General features: G+C 48.7%; 1 protein-coding gene across 1 annotated transcript in view; it reads left to right on the top strand.

Moving 5' to 3' along the window:
* The window catches only part of NAPB (NSF attachment protein beta), a 34667-nt gene extending 19443 nt beyond the window's left edge, over positions 1–15224 (top strand). The window contains exons 4-11 of the mRNA XM_003134297.4: positions 682–728; positions 820–897; positions 3128–3183; positions 3336–3420; positions 10517–10621; positions 11240–11308; positions 11628–11678; positions 12563–15224. Coding sequence (XP_003134345.1) covers positions 682–728; positions 820–897; positions 3128–3183; positions 3336–3420; positions 10517–10621; positions 11240–11308; positions 11628–11678; positions 12563–12673 — 602 coding nt within the window. The 3' untranslated portion in view covers positions 12674–15224. The remainder of the gene's footprint in view (positions 1–681; positions 729–819; positions 898–3127; positions 3184–3335; positions 3421–10516; positions 10622–11239; positions 11309–11627; positions 11679–12562) is intronic.

Raw genomic sequence — 16387 nt, 5'->3', positions numbered from 1 at the left:
TTTCTCTGTATTTTTAAAGGCGTGACAATCCACGGTTCTTACGCAGTTTAGGGGGAGGTTGCGTTCCTTTTTGTTAATCTGCTTACCTTTCTGATCCTTCAGTGAGGCATTTTGCTTAGCTGCCTCTTTAAAACAAAAGCAGTCAACCAGCTGCGTGCCAATGTTAGAATGGCACTTTGTGGTTGGCTCACTGTGTTAGATCAGTGTATTCATTAGCACTCTCATTTATTAGGTGTTTTTCTTCCTGTTGGTATATGTCACTACGCTGCAAGTTAGCTGCTTTTGACGCTGTACCAAATGTTGGCTTCTCTAAAGAGCCGTGAATACCGTCTTCCCAAGCTATTGCATACATGTGACATCAGTGTAGATGCTTGGCACCTAGGTTTTAGAGGGTAGCTTGATGGGTGTTGACAGCCCCATGGCTCTCTTTCTGTGATGCAGTCTTCCTGAGGCCGGGAGCCACTGAGCCAGCCCCACCTTTAACCCCCACCCGACCCCTCCAGCTCCTTGTCTGGCGCTGCAGCCTGTGGGGACAGGCCCATGGAGGGGCCCTGGCTGACTGCCCTGCTCCCTCTGCCCCAGTGGGGCCTCCTTGGGGTCTCATAGCAGCTGGGAAGACAGGCTTAGCAAACCTCTGACTGAATGGATTTTTATTGTCTTTCTCAAATGCCTTCGCTTCAGAGGCTATCAACTGCTTAAATGCAGCCATCGACATTTACACAGACATGGTAAGACCTCGCCTGCTTGAGCGCCCGTGGGGTGGAGCCCTTTAGATGGCTCGTGGTGAAACCGGACTGACTGCTTTGTTTTCCTTCCCAGGGAAGGTTCACGATCGCGGCCAAGCACCACATCACCATCGCGGAGATCTACGAGACGGAGCTGGTGGACATCGAGAAGGTATGCGGGCTGGCAGGGTGGCGGGAGGTGGGGGGGTGGCTCACAGACAAGGTCACGTGGAGCCCTCCTGGGCTTTGGGGGAGGTGGTTGCTGTTTGCCTGGAGTGAGTGTCCAGATGGGACCTGGGTCAGCTTGCTGTGCCACCACACTCTGCTCCTCTGGGGGTCCCCCTACGTCACCCTGGGACCCTTGTCTCTCCAGGCACTACGGGTGGCCATGGGTGTCTGGGACCTTAGGTTCAGGCCCTGCCTTCCATGGGGGTCACGCACTGTGTCACACAGGTTGGCTGCTGAGCTGTGGTTCATGGGATGGAATCAGAGGGGACCTGGCAGCACCCCAGGCCTGGCAGTCATGAGATGGGAAGCAGTGCAGCAGAGACTGTCTCTGAAATGCAACTTCCTCTTGCACTGAGCACCTGCGGGTGGGCTGGCTGGCGGGCGGGCGTCGTGTGCACTCAGGGCCCCCGCCTGTTTGTGGCATATGCACGTTGGTCACATAGTCCCTCGCACATGCACATGGTGGCTCTGCCCATTCTCCAGGGGGGTATGTTACAGGTGTTTCCTCCATAAGTCTCTGTATTTGTGTTTTTTATGACTTCCTAATCTCACATTTCATGAAGAACTTTCCGTGTTGATGCCTTCTATCACTGTTCTTCACCTTAAACCGGTAGCTCATTATGTTTAACCACTTTAAATTGTTTCTGGGTTTTACTCAGAAAATTTGTGGGGGAGCATATTCATTAGGGTGGGCTGCATGGCTGCCCCAGAGACCCCCAGACACCCTTAGTCAACACAGACATGTCCTTCACAAACTGACCGTGGTGCCTGGTGGTCCAGATGAGGCTGACGTTGGCCCTGTGGCTCTGCTACCTGCTTATTCCGCCACTGCCCTGGGGAGGGGCCTGAGGTTTTGTAGCCACTGTGTGCTCCCAGGGACTTTGCTGGGGGATCTTTTGACGCAGTCCTCTGCCTTTTCTGTCGTGTGTTCTGTTCTTGTCCCTGGGCTCCCTTTCAGCCCCACAGGCCACCTTGTGGCTGGTAAGCCCCTGGCCTGAGAGGGGAGGCAGCTTGCAGTTGTGATGTGGGTGCCAGGCCCCACTCCCCCGCTGCCCACCAGGAAACCTCAACATTTAAGGCAGGCGTGTACAGACAGGCTTGTGTGCTCTGGCTGAGAAGGGTCTTTACAGTGATTAATTGCTGATGGGAACGATCACGTAAAAAGTGTATGGAGTTGAAATCCCACTGTCTGCAGGCTGGGTCTGTGTGGCGGCCCCCAGCTGCCGTGAGAGAGCCACGGGGGCAACAGGTAGATGGCCCCCAACACCACGCGATAAGCGTGTGCCTGCTGCAGACCAGCTTGCTGGACCCGTTTAAAACACTGTCTGACTTCTCTCCTGCCATTTGGTGTAGAAGCCATTGGCCTCTTCGGTCTTATCAGGCCCTGTCCCTTTATAATTGCCTCCAGACTTGCTGATTCTTTCAAGAGTTCTCCTCTTGCATGAAACCTTGCTGGAAACCATGGGCAGCGGGTCTGCCCCTTCCCGGGGAGCCTCTGCCTACCCTCTGAGGTGTCAGTGCTCTGCTTCACTAAAGCTTATGCCGGCACAGCTGGGCTCCCAGCATCCAGCCCATAGCTCGTTTCTAGTACCACCTGTTCTGGGTAGAGGCAGCACCCAGAATAACTGGATGGGGCTGGGTGTCTGTGAGGGCCGTCTGGGCTATACCAAGCCATGGGCTGAATGGAGTGGTCCTCACTGGCCTTTGAAATGACAACCCGCTCTCACTGTTCTGGGACTACCACCTGGGAACCAGGCCGATGGAAGGGCTGCTGTCTTCAGTTTGTGGCTTCCAGCATCACTGAACTTGGTTGTTGTCTTCCAGCAATGGGAAGGGGACAGGCCTGGAGAAGGGTGCAGAGTCAGGTGTATGTGTCACATCAGAGGCACCCATAGAGCGTTGTTGGAAAGGACGGGTTGTGTGGCTGCCCCTCACTGCCGTAGGCCTGGGACAGTGGGGTGGCTGGGCATTTGAGGGGGTTGAGGGGAGATTCTGATGGACAGGGAGCTGTCTGCTACTGGGCTTCTGGACATGCATGCTTCTATGTTTATAAGATAAATAGGCTGGGTTATGAAAGATCTGCTACTGGAATAGGTTTATTTGTAGGAAAAATACCTGTCAAATGTAACTCTGCAAACAAGTAGTTTGAATAAAATGCGTATGTGTGTTTTCAGGCTATCGCCCATTACGAACAATCAGCTGATTATTACAAAGGGGAAGAATCCAACAGGCAAGTATTAATTTTCTTAATGCAATTAATGGGCTTTGTTATGTGTGATAAAAGATGCCTCCTTCACATGCTCTGTGAGCATCTTGGGCTGTTCTGAGATGGCTTTGCGTTCTTCTTTTGGAGGGTTCACTCTGCTCTGGTTCTTGTTGCAGCTCGGCCAACAAGTGTCTGCTGAAGGTGGCAGCGTATGCTGCCCAGCTGGAGCAGTACCAGAAGGCCATTGAGGTCTATGAGCAGGTGAGGCTGCTGTCTGCGCAGCTCCCAGGAGAAGGAGGGAGAAGGAATCTTTTCTTTTAAACTTTATGTAGTCATGATCTTTATTGAGATGTAATTCAGCCTCTTAAAGATTACAGGTCAGTGAGTTAGTATGTGCACAGACTGTGTAACCAGCACCACTGCCTAATTAAAAATCGTCATGGCGTAAAGAAACTGAATTCTCCTCTCCTCCCCGTCCCATGGAGAGCGAGTTTGCCATGTGATGCAGTGGGCTGACTGTGGGCTTAAGCATCGCTGATACTGGCATCTCAGTCCTCGAACCAGTCGCCTGGGATACAGAGGGACATTTGGGATGCTCTGCAGTTGGCTTAACCAGTTGTTGATTCATGGACATTTGGGTTGTTTGCACTTTGGGGCAGTTGGAGTCATGCGTCTGTGAATACTTGTGCTCAGGGTCTGGGGGTGTGTTTGGACATTTCTTGTTTATATATCTGGGATTGGGATGGCTGGGCCACTTCTTCCTGAGGAACTGTCACATCGCACTGGCAGTGCCATGTATGGTTCCCACCGGCAAGGTGCAAGTGTGCCGATTCTCCATAGTCACCCAACACCTGTGTTCTGGGTTTTTTCTGTAATAGCTCCCCGAGTGTGTGAAGCGGTATCTCATTGTGTTTTTGATATCCGTTTCCCTGGTCCTTAGTGATGTCGAGCATCTTGCCATGTGCTCATTGGCCTTTTGTATACCTTCATTAGAGAAGTAGCTGCTGTGTTCCTTTGTCCATTTTTGAATTGGATTATTTTTTGGTGTTGAGTTTTACAAGTTCCTTGTATATTCTGGATATTAACCATTTATCAGATAGGTGATTTGCAAATATCTGGGGGTGGCCTTCTTACTCTGTTGGTTGTGTCCTTTGGTGTATACAATTTTAAATTCTAATGAAGTCTGACTTGTCTCCTTTTTCTTTTGTTGCCTGTACTTTTCATGTCATATCCAAGAAATCATCAAACCCTAGGTTGTGAGGCTTTTCCTTTGTTTCACTCTGAGAGTCATATAATTTTAGCTTTTAGGTTTCTTCTTCTGTCCACTTTGAGTTAATTTTTGCATGTGTTTGGGTAAGGGTCAGCCTCATTCATTTGCCTGTGTGTATGCTGTTTCTCAGCACCCTTTGTGGAAGACACTGTCCTTTTGGCACAGAGTGGCCTTGGAGCCATCACTGAAGATTATTTGCGCATATGTGTGGGGCTCATTCCTGGGCGCGGTTCTTTCTCTTGCTCTGTGTTTCTGTCTTTATGCCAGTGCCACATTGTGTTCATTGCCTTGGCTTTGTGTGGTAGATTTTGAAATCAAGGAAGTCTGAGTCCTCCAGCTTCATTCTTTTTCAAGATTGTTTTGGCTCCCCTGGGTCCCTTGCCTTTCCATGTGAGTTTCAGGATCAACTTGTCAATTTCTGGTAAAAAGCCCTCTGGGATTTGGATAAGGATTGCAGTGATTGCTGCAGACCCACTTGGAACGTGTTGCTGTCTTAACAGGTCTAGAGCCTGTGAACTCGGGGTGCCTTTGCATTTATTTGGATTATCTTTAATTTTGTTCAGCAATATTTCAGAGTTTCGTAGTGTGCAAGTCAGGCATCTTTGGTTAAACATGTTCCTCTAAGTATTTTATTCTTTTGGTGCTATTGTTTTCTCAATTTCCTTTTATGATTTTGTTAATTTTATATACTGCAACCTTGCTGAACTTGTTTACTGACTGTAGTGAATTTTTGGGGATTCCTTTAGGTTTTCTTTATACAAAAATCACCTGCAGGAGTTCCCTGGTGGCTCAGTAGGTTAAGGATCCAGCATTGTCACTGCTGTGGTACAGGTTTTACTTTTCTAATCTGGATGCTTTTTACTTCATATTCTTGTCATTTGCACTGGCTAGTCCCTCCAGAACAATGATAAATAGTAAGAGCAGACATCCTTGTCTTGCTCCCATCCTGGAAGGAAAGCTTTGTCTTTTACCCTTGAGTATGTTGGCTATAGGTGTTTGTTGATGCCCTTTATCAGTTTGAGGAAGTTCCCTTCTCTTCCTAGTTTGTTGTGTTTTTACCATCAAGGTGTACTGGATTTTGTCCAGTGCTTTTTCTTCATCTTTCAACACGATCATGTAGTTTTTTTTCCCTTTATTCTGTTAATCAGCCATATTTTTAGAGTTCCCTAGTGGCTAAGCAGGTTTTATGGATCTGACATTGTCACTGCCATGGTGCAGGTTCCATCCCTGGCCCTGGAACATCAGCGTGCTATGGGTATGGCCAAAAAAAAAAAAAAAATTAAGAAAAAATAAACCATGTTTTCATATATTGACACAGCTTACATCCCCGGGATAAATCCTGCTCCATTGTTGAAAAGTTTCAAGGTCTCCAGGAGCACCTTCACGTTCTGAGCTTCTCTAGAGGCCTCACAAAACTTGGTACAAGCTGCCATATGCCAGTTGTGGCTTGTTAATAGTGGAAGGATATGGATTAAAATCAGCCAAAGAGAAGTTCCTGCTGTGGTGCAGCAGATTAGGAATCCGACTGCAGTGGTTGGGTCATTGTGGAGGTGCGGGTTCGTTCTCCAGCCCGGTGCAGTAGGTTAAAGGATCCGGCGTTGTTGCAGCTGTGGCTTGGATCGAATTCCTTCTCAGGAACTTGCATATGCTGTGGGTGCAGCCGTTAAAATAAAAAATCAGCCAGAGGAAAAGGCTCAGGATGTGGGTGAGGGTTGGTCAGGAGAGCCCTGGGCGTGAGCAAACAGCACCAGGGTGTGAAAAGGTGCAGCACTGCCACCAGGGAACTCTCCTAATCTAGCATCCAGTTTGTGCTGGGTTCATCATAGATGTAGTGACCACCCACCAGCTGGCCTGACCCTCCAGTCCCTTTGTAGCTTGGATGAACTGCGTGGCCTAAGACCCCAGGTGAGCAGAAAGGCTCCTTCAGGCAGGATGTTTCAAGGCTTAGAGATGAATCACCACCCAGAGTCACGGGCACGAGCGGGACTCACCGGATGGAATTAGTCCTTCACTATGTAGTCATGGTGTGTACCCTTTATGTCAGTTGATGAGCCAGTTTGCTAGTATTTTGTTACAGTTTTGCACTGTATTCATAAGGGATATTGATCTTTAATTTTCTCTTGTGATGTCTCTTCTGGCTTTGGTAGCAGCTCATAGTAGCCTAGAAGAATGCACTTGGGAAGGCTTCCTTCTTCCATTGTTTGGAAGAGTTTGTAAAGGATTGGTTTTTATTCTTTAGACATGTAGAATTCAGTGATTTTTCTCTGTTTTTCTGTTTTCAATTTCATAGATTCCTCCTGTTATCCTTATTTCTGTCCTTCCACTTTCTTCAGATTGGTTTTGCTCTTCGTTTGGGGGAGTTGAGAAGGGAACTTAGCATATTGATTTTTCTTTTTTTTTGTGAGTGCATTTTTAGTCTCGTCAGTTCCCCTCTAAGAGCTACTCTGACTGTGTCTCTCAATTCTCTTACATTGTTCTATTTCTGTTTATTTTATCATATTTATTGATACCCATGGATTATTTATAAGTGTTTAATTTCCAAGTGTTTGGAGATGTTTCTGTTAATCTTTCACTTGATCATTTCTAGTTTGATTCTGTTGTGGCTGGAAGATACAACTCTAATTTCAGTTCTTCTAAGTTTGTTGAAGGTTTGTTTGTTTTTGTTTTTGTTTTTGTCTTTTTGCTTTTTTTCTAGGGCCACTCCCACGGCATATGGAGGTTCCCAGGCTAGGGGTCCAATCGGAGCTGTAGCCACCGGCCTACACCAGAGCCACAGCAACATGGGATCCAAGCCGCGTCTGTGACCCACACCACAGCTCACGGCAACGCTGGATCCTTAACCCCCTGAGCAAGGCCAGGGATTGAACCTGCAACCTCATGGTTCCTAGTTGGGTTTGTTAACCACTGAGCCACGATGGGAACTCCGTTGAAGTTTTTTTTTTATGGCCCAGAATATGGTCTGTCTGGGCATATGTTCGTGGTTCTGCTGTTGCTGGGGTGCCCATTCCATGAGTGCTGAGTATGTTCTGTTGTTCTGCTGTTGCTGGGGGGGCCGTGTTCTGTGGGTGTTGAGTACGTTCCATGGCTCTGCTGTTGCTGGGGGCCACGTTCTGTGAGTGTTGAGTAGCTCCTCTTGGTTGAAGGCATTGAGTTCTTTGTACTTGTTGATTTTCTGTGTATTTCTCTTGCTGAGAGTGGAGTTTGCTGTCTCCAACATCATTGAGGATTTGTCTGGCTCTCATTTCTATGGGTCTTTTCTTCACATTTTCACATGTTTTGCAGCTCTGTTTGCTGCATTTGTATTTAGGATCGCTGTGTCTTCTTGGTGGGTTGACCCTTTTATCATTCTATAATGTGCCTCTCTGTTTTGGGGAGTTTTCTTTGCTCTGAAGTTTTATCTGAAACTAATATAGCCTCTTCTGCTTTCTTTAGATTAGTGTTTATATATCTTTTTGCATCCTTTTCCTTTCAACCTGCCTATATTGTTAACACCCGAGGTAAGTTTGTTGAGGACAGCATAGTCAGGTCGTGTTTTTAAGTGATGCTGCCAGTTTCTGCCTTTTAATTGGTGTATTTAAACCGTTCACAGTTTAATGTAATTATTGCTCTATTTGAGCTGAAACTGGCCATTTAATTTTTTTGCCTTTTTTTTTTTTTTTCTTTTTGCCTTTTCTAGGGGTGCACCTATGGCATATGGAGGTTCCTAGGCTAGGGGTTTGATCAGAGCTACAGCCACCGGCCTACGCCAGAGCCACAGCAACGTGGGATCCGAACTGTGTCTGCGACTACACCACAGCTCACGGCAACACCGGATCCTTAACCTACTGAGCAAGGCCGGGGATCAAACCCGCAACCTCATGGTTCCTAGTTGGATTCGTTAACCACTGAGCCACGACGGGAACTCCTTTTTTGCCTTCTGTTTATCCTTTTTTTTGTTGTTTTGTTTTTCTCTTTTTCCTGTCTTCTGGGGATTGCTTGATTACCTGTAGTGTTTTGGGGTGCATCTCTTTAAATAGTTTTTGTAGTGGACGCTCTAGGTACCACATTTACCTAATGTATTACAGGCCCTTGGTGACATCATTTTTTCAGTGTTAGTGAAATACAAAAATCTTACCTTAATTTCTGTCCCTTTATCCTCCCCCATTCAATATCTAATTGTAATATTTCTTCTATGTACTTGTTTTCCATTGTTTAAAGTTTTATTGAAGTATAGTTGATTTACAGTGTTGATCATTTCTGCTGGACAGCACAGTGGATCTATTGTACATGTACACACATCCATTCTTTTTCAGAGTCTTTTCCCATGCAGATTATCACAGACCTCTACATAATTTAGAAAATTCAGAAGAGAAGGCCCTGTGTTTCCCATATTCTGTCCCAGGTTCTTTCTTCCTGATGCTCAGGGCTCCTGTCATTGCCCTTTCAGCGGGGCTGCTGGCCACAGTCTCTGGGTGCTGCTGCATCTGGGAGGGTCTGCGTCTCCTTCCCAAAGTGCATCTTCGCTGGGTGTACAGTCCTGGGTTGGCAGCCCTTTTCTTTCAGTGCTTGGCAAGTGTGCTCTTACTGCTGGCGTGGTTTCTGATGAGAAGTTGGCTGTTGTTTTCCCTGTAGGTGAAAACATTACTCTCTGCCACTTTCAAAATGTTTTTCTTTGTCTTCAGTCTGCAGTCTGTGGCTTGGCTTGGATATCTTTGCTTTTATGCTGTTTGATCTCACTGAATCTCTGGAATCTGGATTTGTGTTTCTTGCCACATTTAGGAAATGTTCCGTTATTATTTCTTCAAGTACATTTTAGCCCCTCTGTCTTTCTCTCCCCTCTGGGACTCAGGCGGCCCAAATGCCTGCTTTATGGTCACACAGAGCCCCTGAGGCTCTGTCCCCTTTTTCTGCTCAGTTTATCCCCTGTCGTTCAGGCTGATTTCTCATGTTTTACTGTAGCTTCACTGCGTCCCTCTAACATCCAAGCTGCCATGGAAGCCGTCTCCTTTTTATGTCGGTTATTGTGTATCTCAGTTCTGAAGTTTCCATTAATTTCTTCTTTGTATCTTCTGGGGTTTTTTACTGAGAATTTCTTTTTCTTTGTTGATGCTTTTGGTTTTCCTTTGGTCTCAAGCACTTTTGTAATGGCCGGTGGAAGCACTTGAGGCGGATCTCTTTAAAATCTTGGCTAGGAAATTCTAACATCTCTGCTAATGAGAGCTGTCACTTATTAGTTTTCTTTTTTTGTTCAGCTTGAGATCCTCCCTTCTCTGGTATTGCAGGTGAGTTTCAGCTGAAAATGACATTTTCACCTTGTGTTATGAGACTGGATCTTGTTTAAACCTCCCCTCTCAGCAGTTCCCTTTGACTCTGGCCTGGCTAGAAAGGGGTGATGGTGAAGCCACGCCCGCTGGGAGGTGAGCAGGCCTCAGTCCTGCAGGCCCCAGTGGTCTCCACTGCTCCTGTCGGGGGTGCTCTGGGCCCCTCGTAGGAGAGTGGAGCCTCTCCACATCACGGGAGGCTGGGCATCCTTCTCCCTCTCTGGCTATAGCTGTCGTGAGTGGTGCTGGGGTAGTGCAGGTATTGTCTAGAGATGCTCTGTCTTGCTAGCCTGCCCTTTCCTGGTCCTTTGGCTGCAAAGAGCAGACTTTTCGTTTATTCTTTTTTTCCTGCTGCACCCACTGGCATTTATGAGTTGCTGGCTTTTTCTGTTCCAAGTCAGGGATTTATGCGAGAAAAAGAAAAATCAGGGAACTCACTGCTGTGTTTTCCCTCGTCCCTGGCTGGTTTGCTCTTCTTTCCACCTTTCAGTCTCCTTACATCAGTTTCACATGAAAGGACCAGGCCTTTCAGTTGACTTAGCAGGAGGCACAGAGCAAAGTGTCTCTCCCGTCTTCTGCGTCAGTCCTGTTCACAGGTCAGCACTTGGTGTTAAATCGTGTTTCTTGTCTAGTAACATATTCTGGTCTGTGACGTTGGGTTAAAGAATGTATTCATTTCACACTTAACTAATGGAGGAAGACACAGGGTACTTGCTAAAGAGTAGACGGGCGGCGGGTGCCTCCTGGGAGGAGGCCAACCTTTCCGCGCTTCCCGCTCTCTGCCTAGGTTGGGGCCAGCACCATGGACAACCCTCTGCTGAAGTACAGTGCAAAGGATTACTTCTTCAAAGCCGCCCTCTGCCACTTCATCGTGGACGAGCTGAACGCCAAGGTGAGGAGCATGGTCTGACCCCTTCACCCCGAGCACAGTGCACCCTGCTCCTCTGTGACCCTGCCCCAGCATGATGTCCCCTGACAGCTGCCGAAGCTCTTAACTTCAGGCGCTTCCTTCAGCATTTTTGCTTTGAAGAACATAAGGGCTGGGAAGACAGTAAAAGGAGAAGTGGAATTGGAGTGAGGATTGGGAGGGAGTGAAAAGCAGAGGGAGAGCTGGAGGGGGGCCGGGCAGGGTCGGGGCAGCTCCATGTGGTCATGATCGGTGTTGGGGCGGAGGGGCCAGGAGTAGGGGGGGGGCCTGTGACACCCTGGCCCCAGCACTGCCGCCTCCCCCTGTGGATGCCAGCAGACAGCTGCTGCAGGGTCTGAAGTGAGGCCTAGCTCTGTGTCCTCTCTATCACAGCCTCGTTCAGAGAACCGGTTTAGAAGTCTTCAACTTCTTCCCTGAAGTTGAAAATTCAAAATAAGTGGGTTTGATCAACACAGGTCGTTTCTGATGTTGAGTCTAGCACTCAAATAGGATGTAAATAAATCTTACTGAAGTTCATAGAATGGCAGAGCTCTGTTTCCTGGTGCATTGAGTCAGCTGTTAATGAGTGGTTTTCTCTCCCAGCTTGCTCTTGAGAAATATGAGGAAATGTTTCCAGCATTCACAGATTCAAGAGAATGTAAACTATTGAAAGTAAGTAGACGGTTGGGTTTGCAGTGAGGTTTTCCTTCTGTGAAGTCCCGGGCTGCTCAGGGGACTCCCTGCTCCTGCACTGTGGCCCCAGATGCCCAGAGGGGCGAGCTCCGTGATCTGGAACCAGTGGCTTGGGGCTGCCAGCACAAAGCTGGGCCAGGACATGGGGTGATTCACACCTTGTGTCAAGCATGTCCCATCTTTGTAAGGTGTTTGGCAGCATCAGTTACGTGACAGCAAGGCTATTTCTGTATTTAAAGTATTCATAGGTGGAACTTCTTAGCTTACCAGACTAATTTTTCTGTATTTATGCTCCCAGAAACTTCTGGAAGCTCATGAAGAGCAGAACAGTGAAGCTTACACGGAAGCAGTGAGTTCACCTTTGAGATTTTGCACCTCCCCTGACAGTTCATGTTACAGAAACCTCTTCTCCTTTTCGCTATGTAAACACTAAATGTTATTTTGGACATTATTGCCATTATACCTAAGTTGTAATCAAAAGGCATGTTTTTTAGATCCCAGTAGCCTTAGTAATTAATTAGTTCTGTGAGCCATGCTGAGTTTAGCTGGGAGGCAAATGTATATCACATACACTTAGGATTTGTTGTTTGGATGCTTTCCATGGAAAATAATCTGATCCATGAATAAGTTCAGTCAAATCCGATAGGGAGCTCCCTTGTGGTGCAGCAGGTTAAGGATCCAGCATTGTCACTGCAGCAGCTCAGGTCACTGCTGTGGTTCAGGTCCCATCCCTGGCCTGGGAACTTCCATTCGCCTTTTGATAGGGTGACCTTTGCTACCATCTGGAGGTCTCTCCCTTCTTTGGTCTCGCGTGGGAATGAAGTCAAGGAACCCTGTGTCCGCTCCTTCTGTCTCTGCAAATACTTTTTGGTGTCTGGTGGATGCTGAGGCAGCATTAAGTTTCCACGTTCCCTTATTCTGATATGGGGTCTCGTGTCCTTTGTCATGTTAGCTTTGCTTTTCTGGTTATAAGGCTGCTGTGGGTTTTCACCATTGCACGAAGCATGCAGAGCAATACAGAAGGTGTGGGAACGTGTCCCTGGCTCCATTGACATAGTCTTGGGACAGTGTGAAAGCAGCAGTCTGGGTGAAGAAAGTTGTAGGCTGGGCGTGGTTGTAATGCGGAAAGTTAGCGGCTCCCGCTGTGACCACGTGAGTGGCCTGGGACGCTGTGGTTCTGGGTCTGTTTCCTGTCGTTTCTGTGGAGTGACTGCATTCCTCTCCCCTCACCAGGTGAAGGAGTTCGACTCCATCTCACGCCTGGACCAGTGGCTCACCACCATGCTGCTTCGCATCAAGAAGTCCATCCCGGGGGATGGCGATGGCGACGGTGACCTCAAGTGAAGCCCTGTCGTCGTGGCGAGTGGCAGGGTTAGCCCAGGGATCGTCATGGATGCCATCCAGTGGCTTCATTTTGTTGCACACGAGCCACACGTGTGTCCCTGTGGGGCGGACGGGGAGGCGCCTGTGTGTTAGGAGTGTGACACGCTGCTTCACGCTTGTCAGAGCCCCCAGGGTTTTCCGAGAACTTCTTCAGTCTTATTCCTGTTACTTTGATGTGTGCAGAGCTCGTGCTTCATTTTGCCACCTCTTTATATGTCCTTTTTCTCGGCCTAAGTACCAACCCGGTTGATCCAATAGGCGCAGTGCATTTTCTGTGAACTCGCAGCCGTCTTCTCCTCTCAGTGTGTGTTTAGTTAGGATGGTGGCTTGGAATGCGTTTGTGATTCCCCTCGGTAGAAATTATCTCTCCTTTTTGTTATCTTGTGCTTCTTTAGATGGTGCTGGTGACCAGTTTCTTTGCTTTTTTATACTGTTCTGTGGCTAATGTGCATGTGAAAATTTGGAGCAGCCGGAGTCTGCCAGTGCCACAGCTGCGAGCAGGGAGCTTCCCAGCGCTTCTTGCTGGCGTGTGGGGCTGCGTGTGGAGGCGAGGCTGGTCTTGCACACGCGTACACACACACACACACACACACAGGCCCCTGCAATGTGGCGCTTCCCGTTCCTGTTGAGAGTATCTGCTTTAGTTGGGGTGGAGCCCTTGCCTGTTTTCACATAAAGGGGTATAACTGCACGTCCCTTTCCTCCACTTCTGTGCTACACGCTCTTCCACGTTGAGATGTGCCACGCCCATGTGCACCCCTGCCAGGGCCAGGAGCTTGTCTGAGGGAAGCTGGAGAAGGTGTGTTGTGGTTTTATCCCCGTGTGGACGTGCTGGGCCAGGTGGGGGTGAGTGAGTCGCCTCAGAGGTTTACTGCCAGTGGGTCTGGAAGGATCCCAGTGAGCTTTGGGAGGCCTGGCTCTTAGCTGGTGGAGTTGTTGGATCTTCTCTGTTTGAGTTCTGTCCCGTGTAACATGTATCCCGTTGACCTGTGGACTTGACCTGCCCATTGTGTTACACGCTGACCTTGCACTTTAGATGTGCTCGTTTCCTTGAATCTCCTCTGAGAATGTCTTAGGCATAGATGGGGTATGTTTGCTATGGTCTGGTGCCAGGTGACAACAGGGGACAGACAGATGACACTTCTAGCGTCTGGCGGATGGTAATGGAATGGTGTTTGTGTTTTTGGATGACTCTCGACCAGAACTGGTGGCTTTGGGTGTGCCCAGGCCCAGGGCTGTGTGGGGAGGGACGTTTGGGGATGGGGAGGGTCCATCTGGGACGGGGGGAGAGAGTGACCGGAGAGGAGGTAGAGAAGGCCAGCTGTGGGGTCACTTGTGAGGGCGAGCTGGTGGAGAGGAAGGTCAGCTGAGGGCCGCAGGAATGGACTGGGAGACCAGGTGCCCTGCCCTTGGGCCCTGGCACCTGAGAGGAGTCCTTTGTCCCTGCAGAGTCAGCTGGCAAATGGTGCATTTGGAGTGGGGCCCGCTTGGTGGTGCTTCGCTTCTGTTGGAAGCTCTGATGAAAAATCGTTAAGAGAGCAGGAGTTGGGTTTGGTTGGTGTGCCTGGCCTGGTGCCCAGGTGGCCAGAAGCTCCCCCTGTGGGGTGGCGTGGGGCCTGAGTCCTCTGGGTATAAGTCTGTCCCATGAGGAGCTGTGACCTTCTCTAGCCACGTGTTCGCTTCATTGCTAGTCCCCACAGTTTGTTTCCACTTGTTAACAGAACCTGGTCTGCCCACGTGAAGTACAGGCAGATTGGTGTCTTTGAAGGCAGTTCACTTAGCTTCTCGTCCTGATTCCTGGGCACACACACCTGAGGAAAACAACAGTATTAGCATCTTTCCCGTCAGAGTTGTTTGTATTGAAATGAACACTGGGATCAGTGCCCGGATTAAGATTTTGTTTTTATAATATTTCATGTGAAAAATAATTGTAATGGCCAGAACAGACCTGCCAGAACATAAAAGGAAAATGAGAAGAAGAAAGTTCTATTAATGTTGTCCAGACTTCCTCCCTTGAAACCATCCTCAGTGTGGCCAGAGCTGTGACTTAGAGCCTGGCAAGGTCTCCAGCCTGCATAGAGAGTCACCTATGAACAAAGTACAACGACTGTTTATGTCACAGTCCTTGCATTTTAGCAAATCATTGTTGAGTCAGAATGAGTTCAGATTTCTTACAGGAAAGCTTTGCTTTTTGTGGCGATGTTTTTATAGCTTGTGTGAGTTTTTTTATTTAATGACTTTAACACAGTATTTTTACAGTTGTGACCATGTGTGGTGGTGTCACTGTGACTAGTGTGTACATTTCTTGTTTCCTCTGACCCCGTGCATTTCAATGCCTGCCTGTGCCGCAGGCCTCCTCGGGACATGGGGACACAGCTCGCCCCCCGAAGCGCCCCGTGCCCCTGGGGAGGGTGTGGGAAAACGACCCCTGGCGTGATAGACCCACCTTTGCAGAAGGAGCCTCTGTTTTGTGTGAGCCTATATGTGAATAAAGTGGTTGTTATGAGCAGCATGTCCAGAGTCTTCCCTGGCTGGTTTGCACAGGACGGGAGTGGCTTCCTGTCCTGGAAATTGTCCCCACAGGGCAGGGGGAGTGGCATCCTGGGCTCCCTCTTGACCCCCTGTCTGTTGCTCCAGCTGCTGCCCCATTAGGAACCCACTGCCAGGTCCCTGGACCTGGGTGGGGACCAGGAGCCCCAGCCCATCACCCAGGGCAGAGCCACGTTGACTCGGTTGCCCGCTGCCGTTGCTGTCGGAGGGCCTTGTTCAAGTCCCTCCAATTTAATTCAGAGCATATTAAAATGAATGATCCAATCAGCCGTGCCCATCAGCGAATCTATCATTTTGCTGGCCTTAAAGATTATGTTCTCATTGAATTGTCTCTTCTCAGTCTTATTTTTTCTTTTGGCTTTTTGCCTTTTCTTGAGCCGCTCCCGAAGCCTATGGAGGTTCCCAGGCTGGGGGTCTAATCGGAGCTGTAGCCACCAGCCTATGCCAGAGCCACAGCAGCACGGGATCCGAGCCACGTCTGCAACCTACAACCACAGCTCAGGGCAACGCCGGATCTTTAACCCACTGAGCAAGGCCAGGGATCAAACCCGCAACCTCATCGTTCCTGGTCGGGTTCGTTAACCACTGAGCCATGATGGGAACTCAGTCTTATTTTCTGACAAAAACTCCTGTGGTGGTTTTTAAAGACTCACTTTTAGGAGAGTCCCAGAGTCCCCAGCAGGTTGATGGAGGGAAGTGGGTGGTTCCTGGGGCTCACTGGGTGATGGACTTGCTAAGCAGCCCTTTGACTGCGTTCTGGCTGTCTTGGTGCATGTGGACAAATGGCCTTTCCCCTAAAATGATGTTAAAATGACAGGAACACCATCATGTTTAGTTAAGGGGAGAAGCACTCATTTTGTTGCAGGACTACATACAGAGAGACGGGACACCAAGGCTCATTGCCAGGAAACTGTTTATTCGTGCCTGCATTGGCTCAGGGGATTCATATCCAAAGGCTGAGCCCCGAGCCTTGTAAACCCTCCGTTAGTTCCCCTTTGACATTTTGCTCCTTTGTCTCCATTAGAAGGTCACATACTTTCTGTATGTTCAGATTGGATGGACTATATTAGAGTTACACATGTGCACCTAGATGCTGATGATGCCCCATTGCCACAGAGTCACGGG

Source organism: Sus scrofa, chromosome 17 (assembly GCF_000003025.6).
Source record: "Sus scrofa isolate TJ Tabasco breed Duroc chromosome 17, Sscrofa11.1, whole genome shotgun sequence".
Lineage (NCBI taxonomy): Eukaryota > Metazoa > Chordata > Mammalia > Artiodactyla > Suidae > Sus > Sus scrofa.
This window is presented reverse-complemented; position numbering and strand designations above follow the sequence as displayed.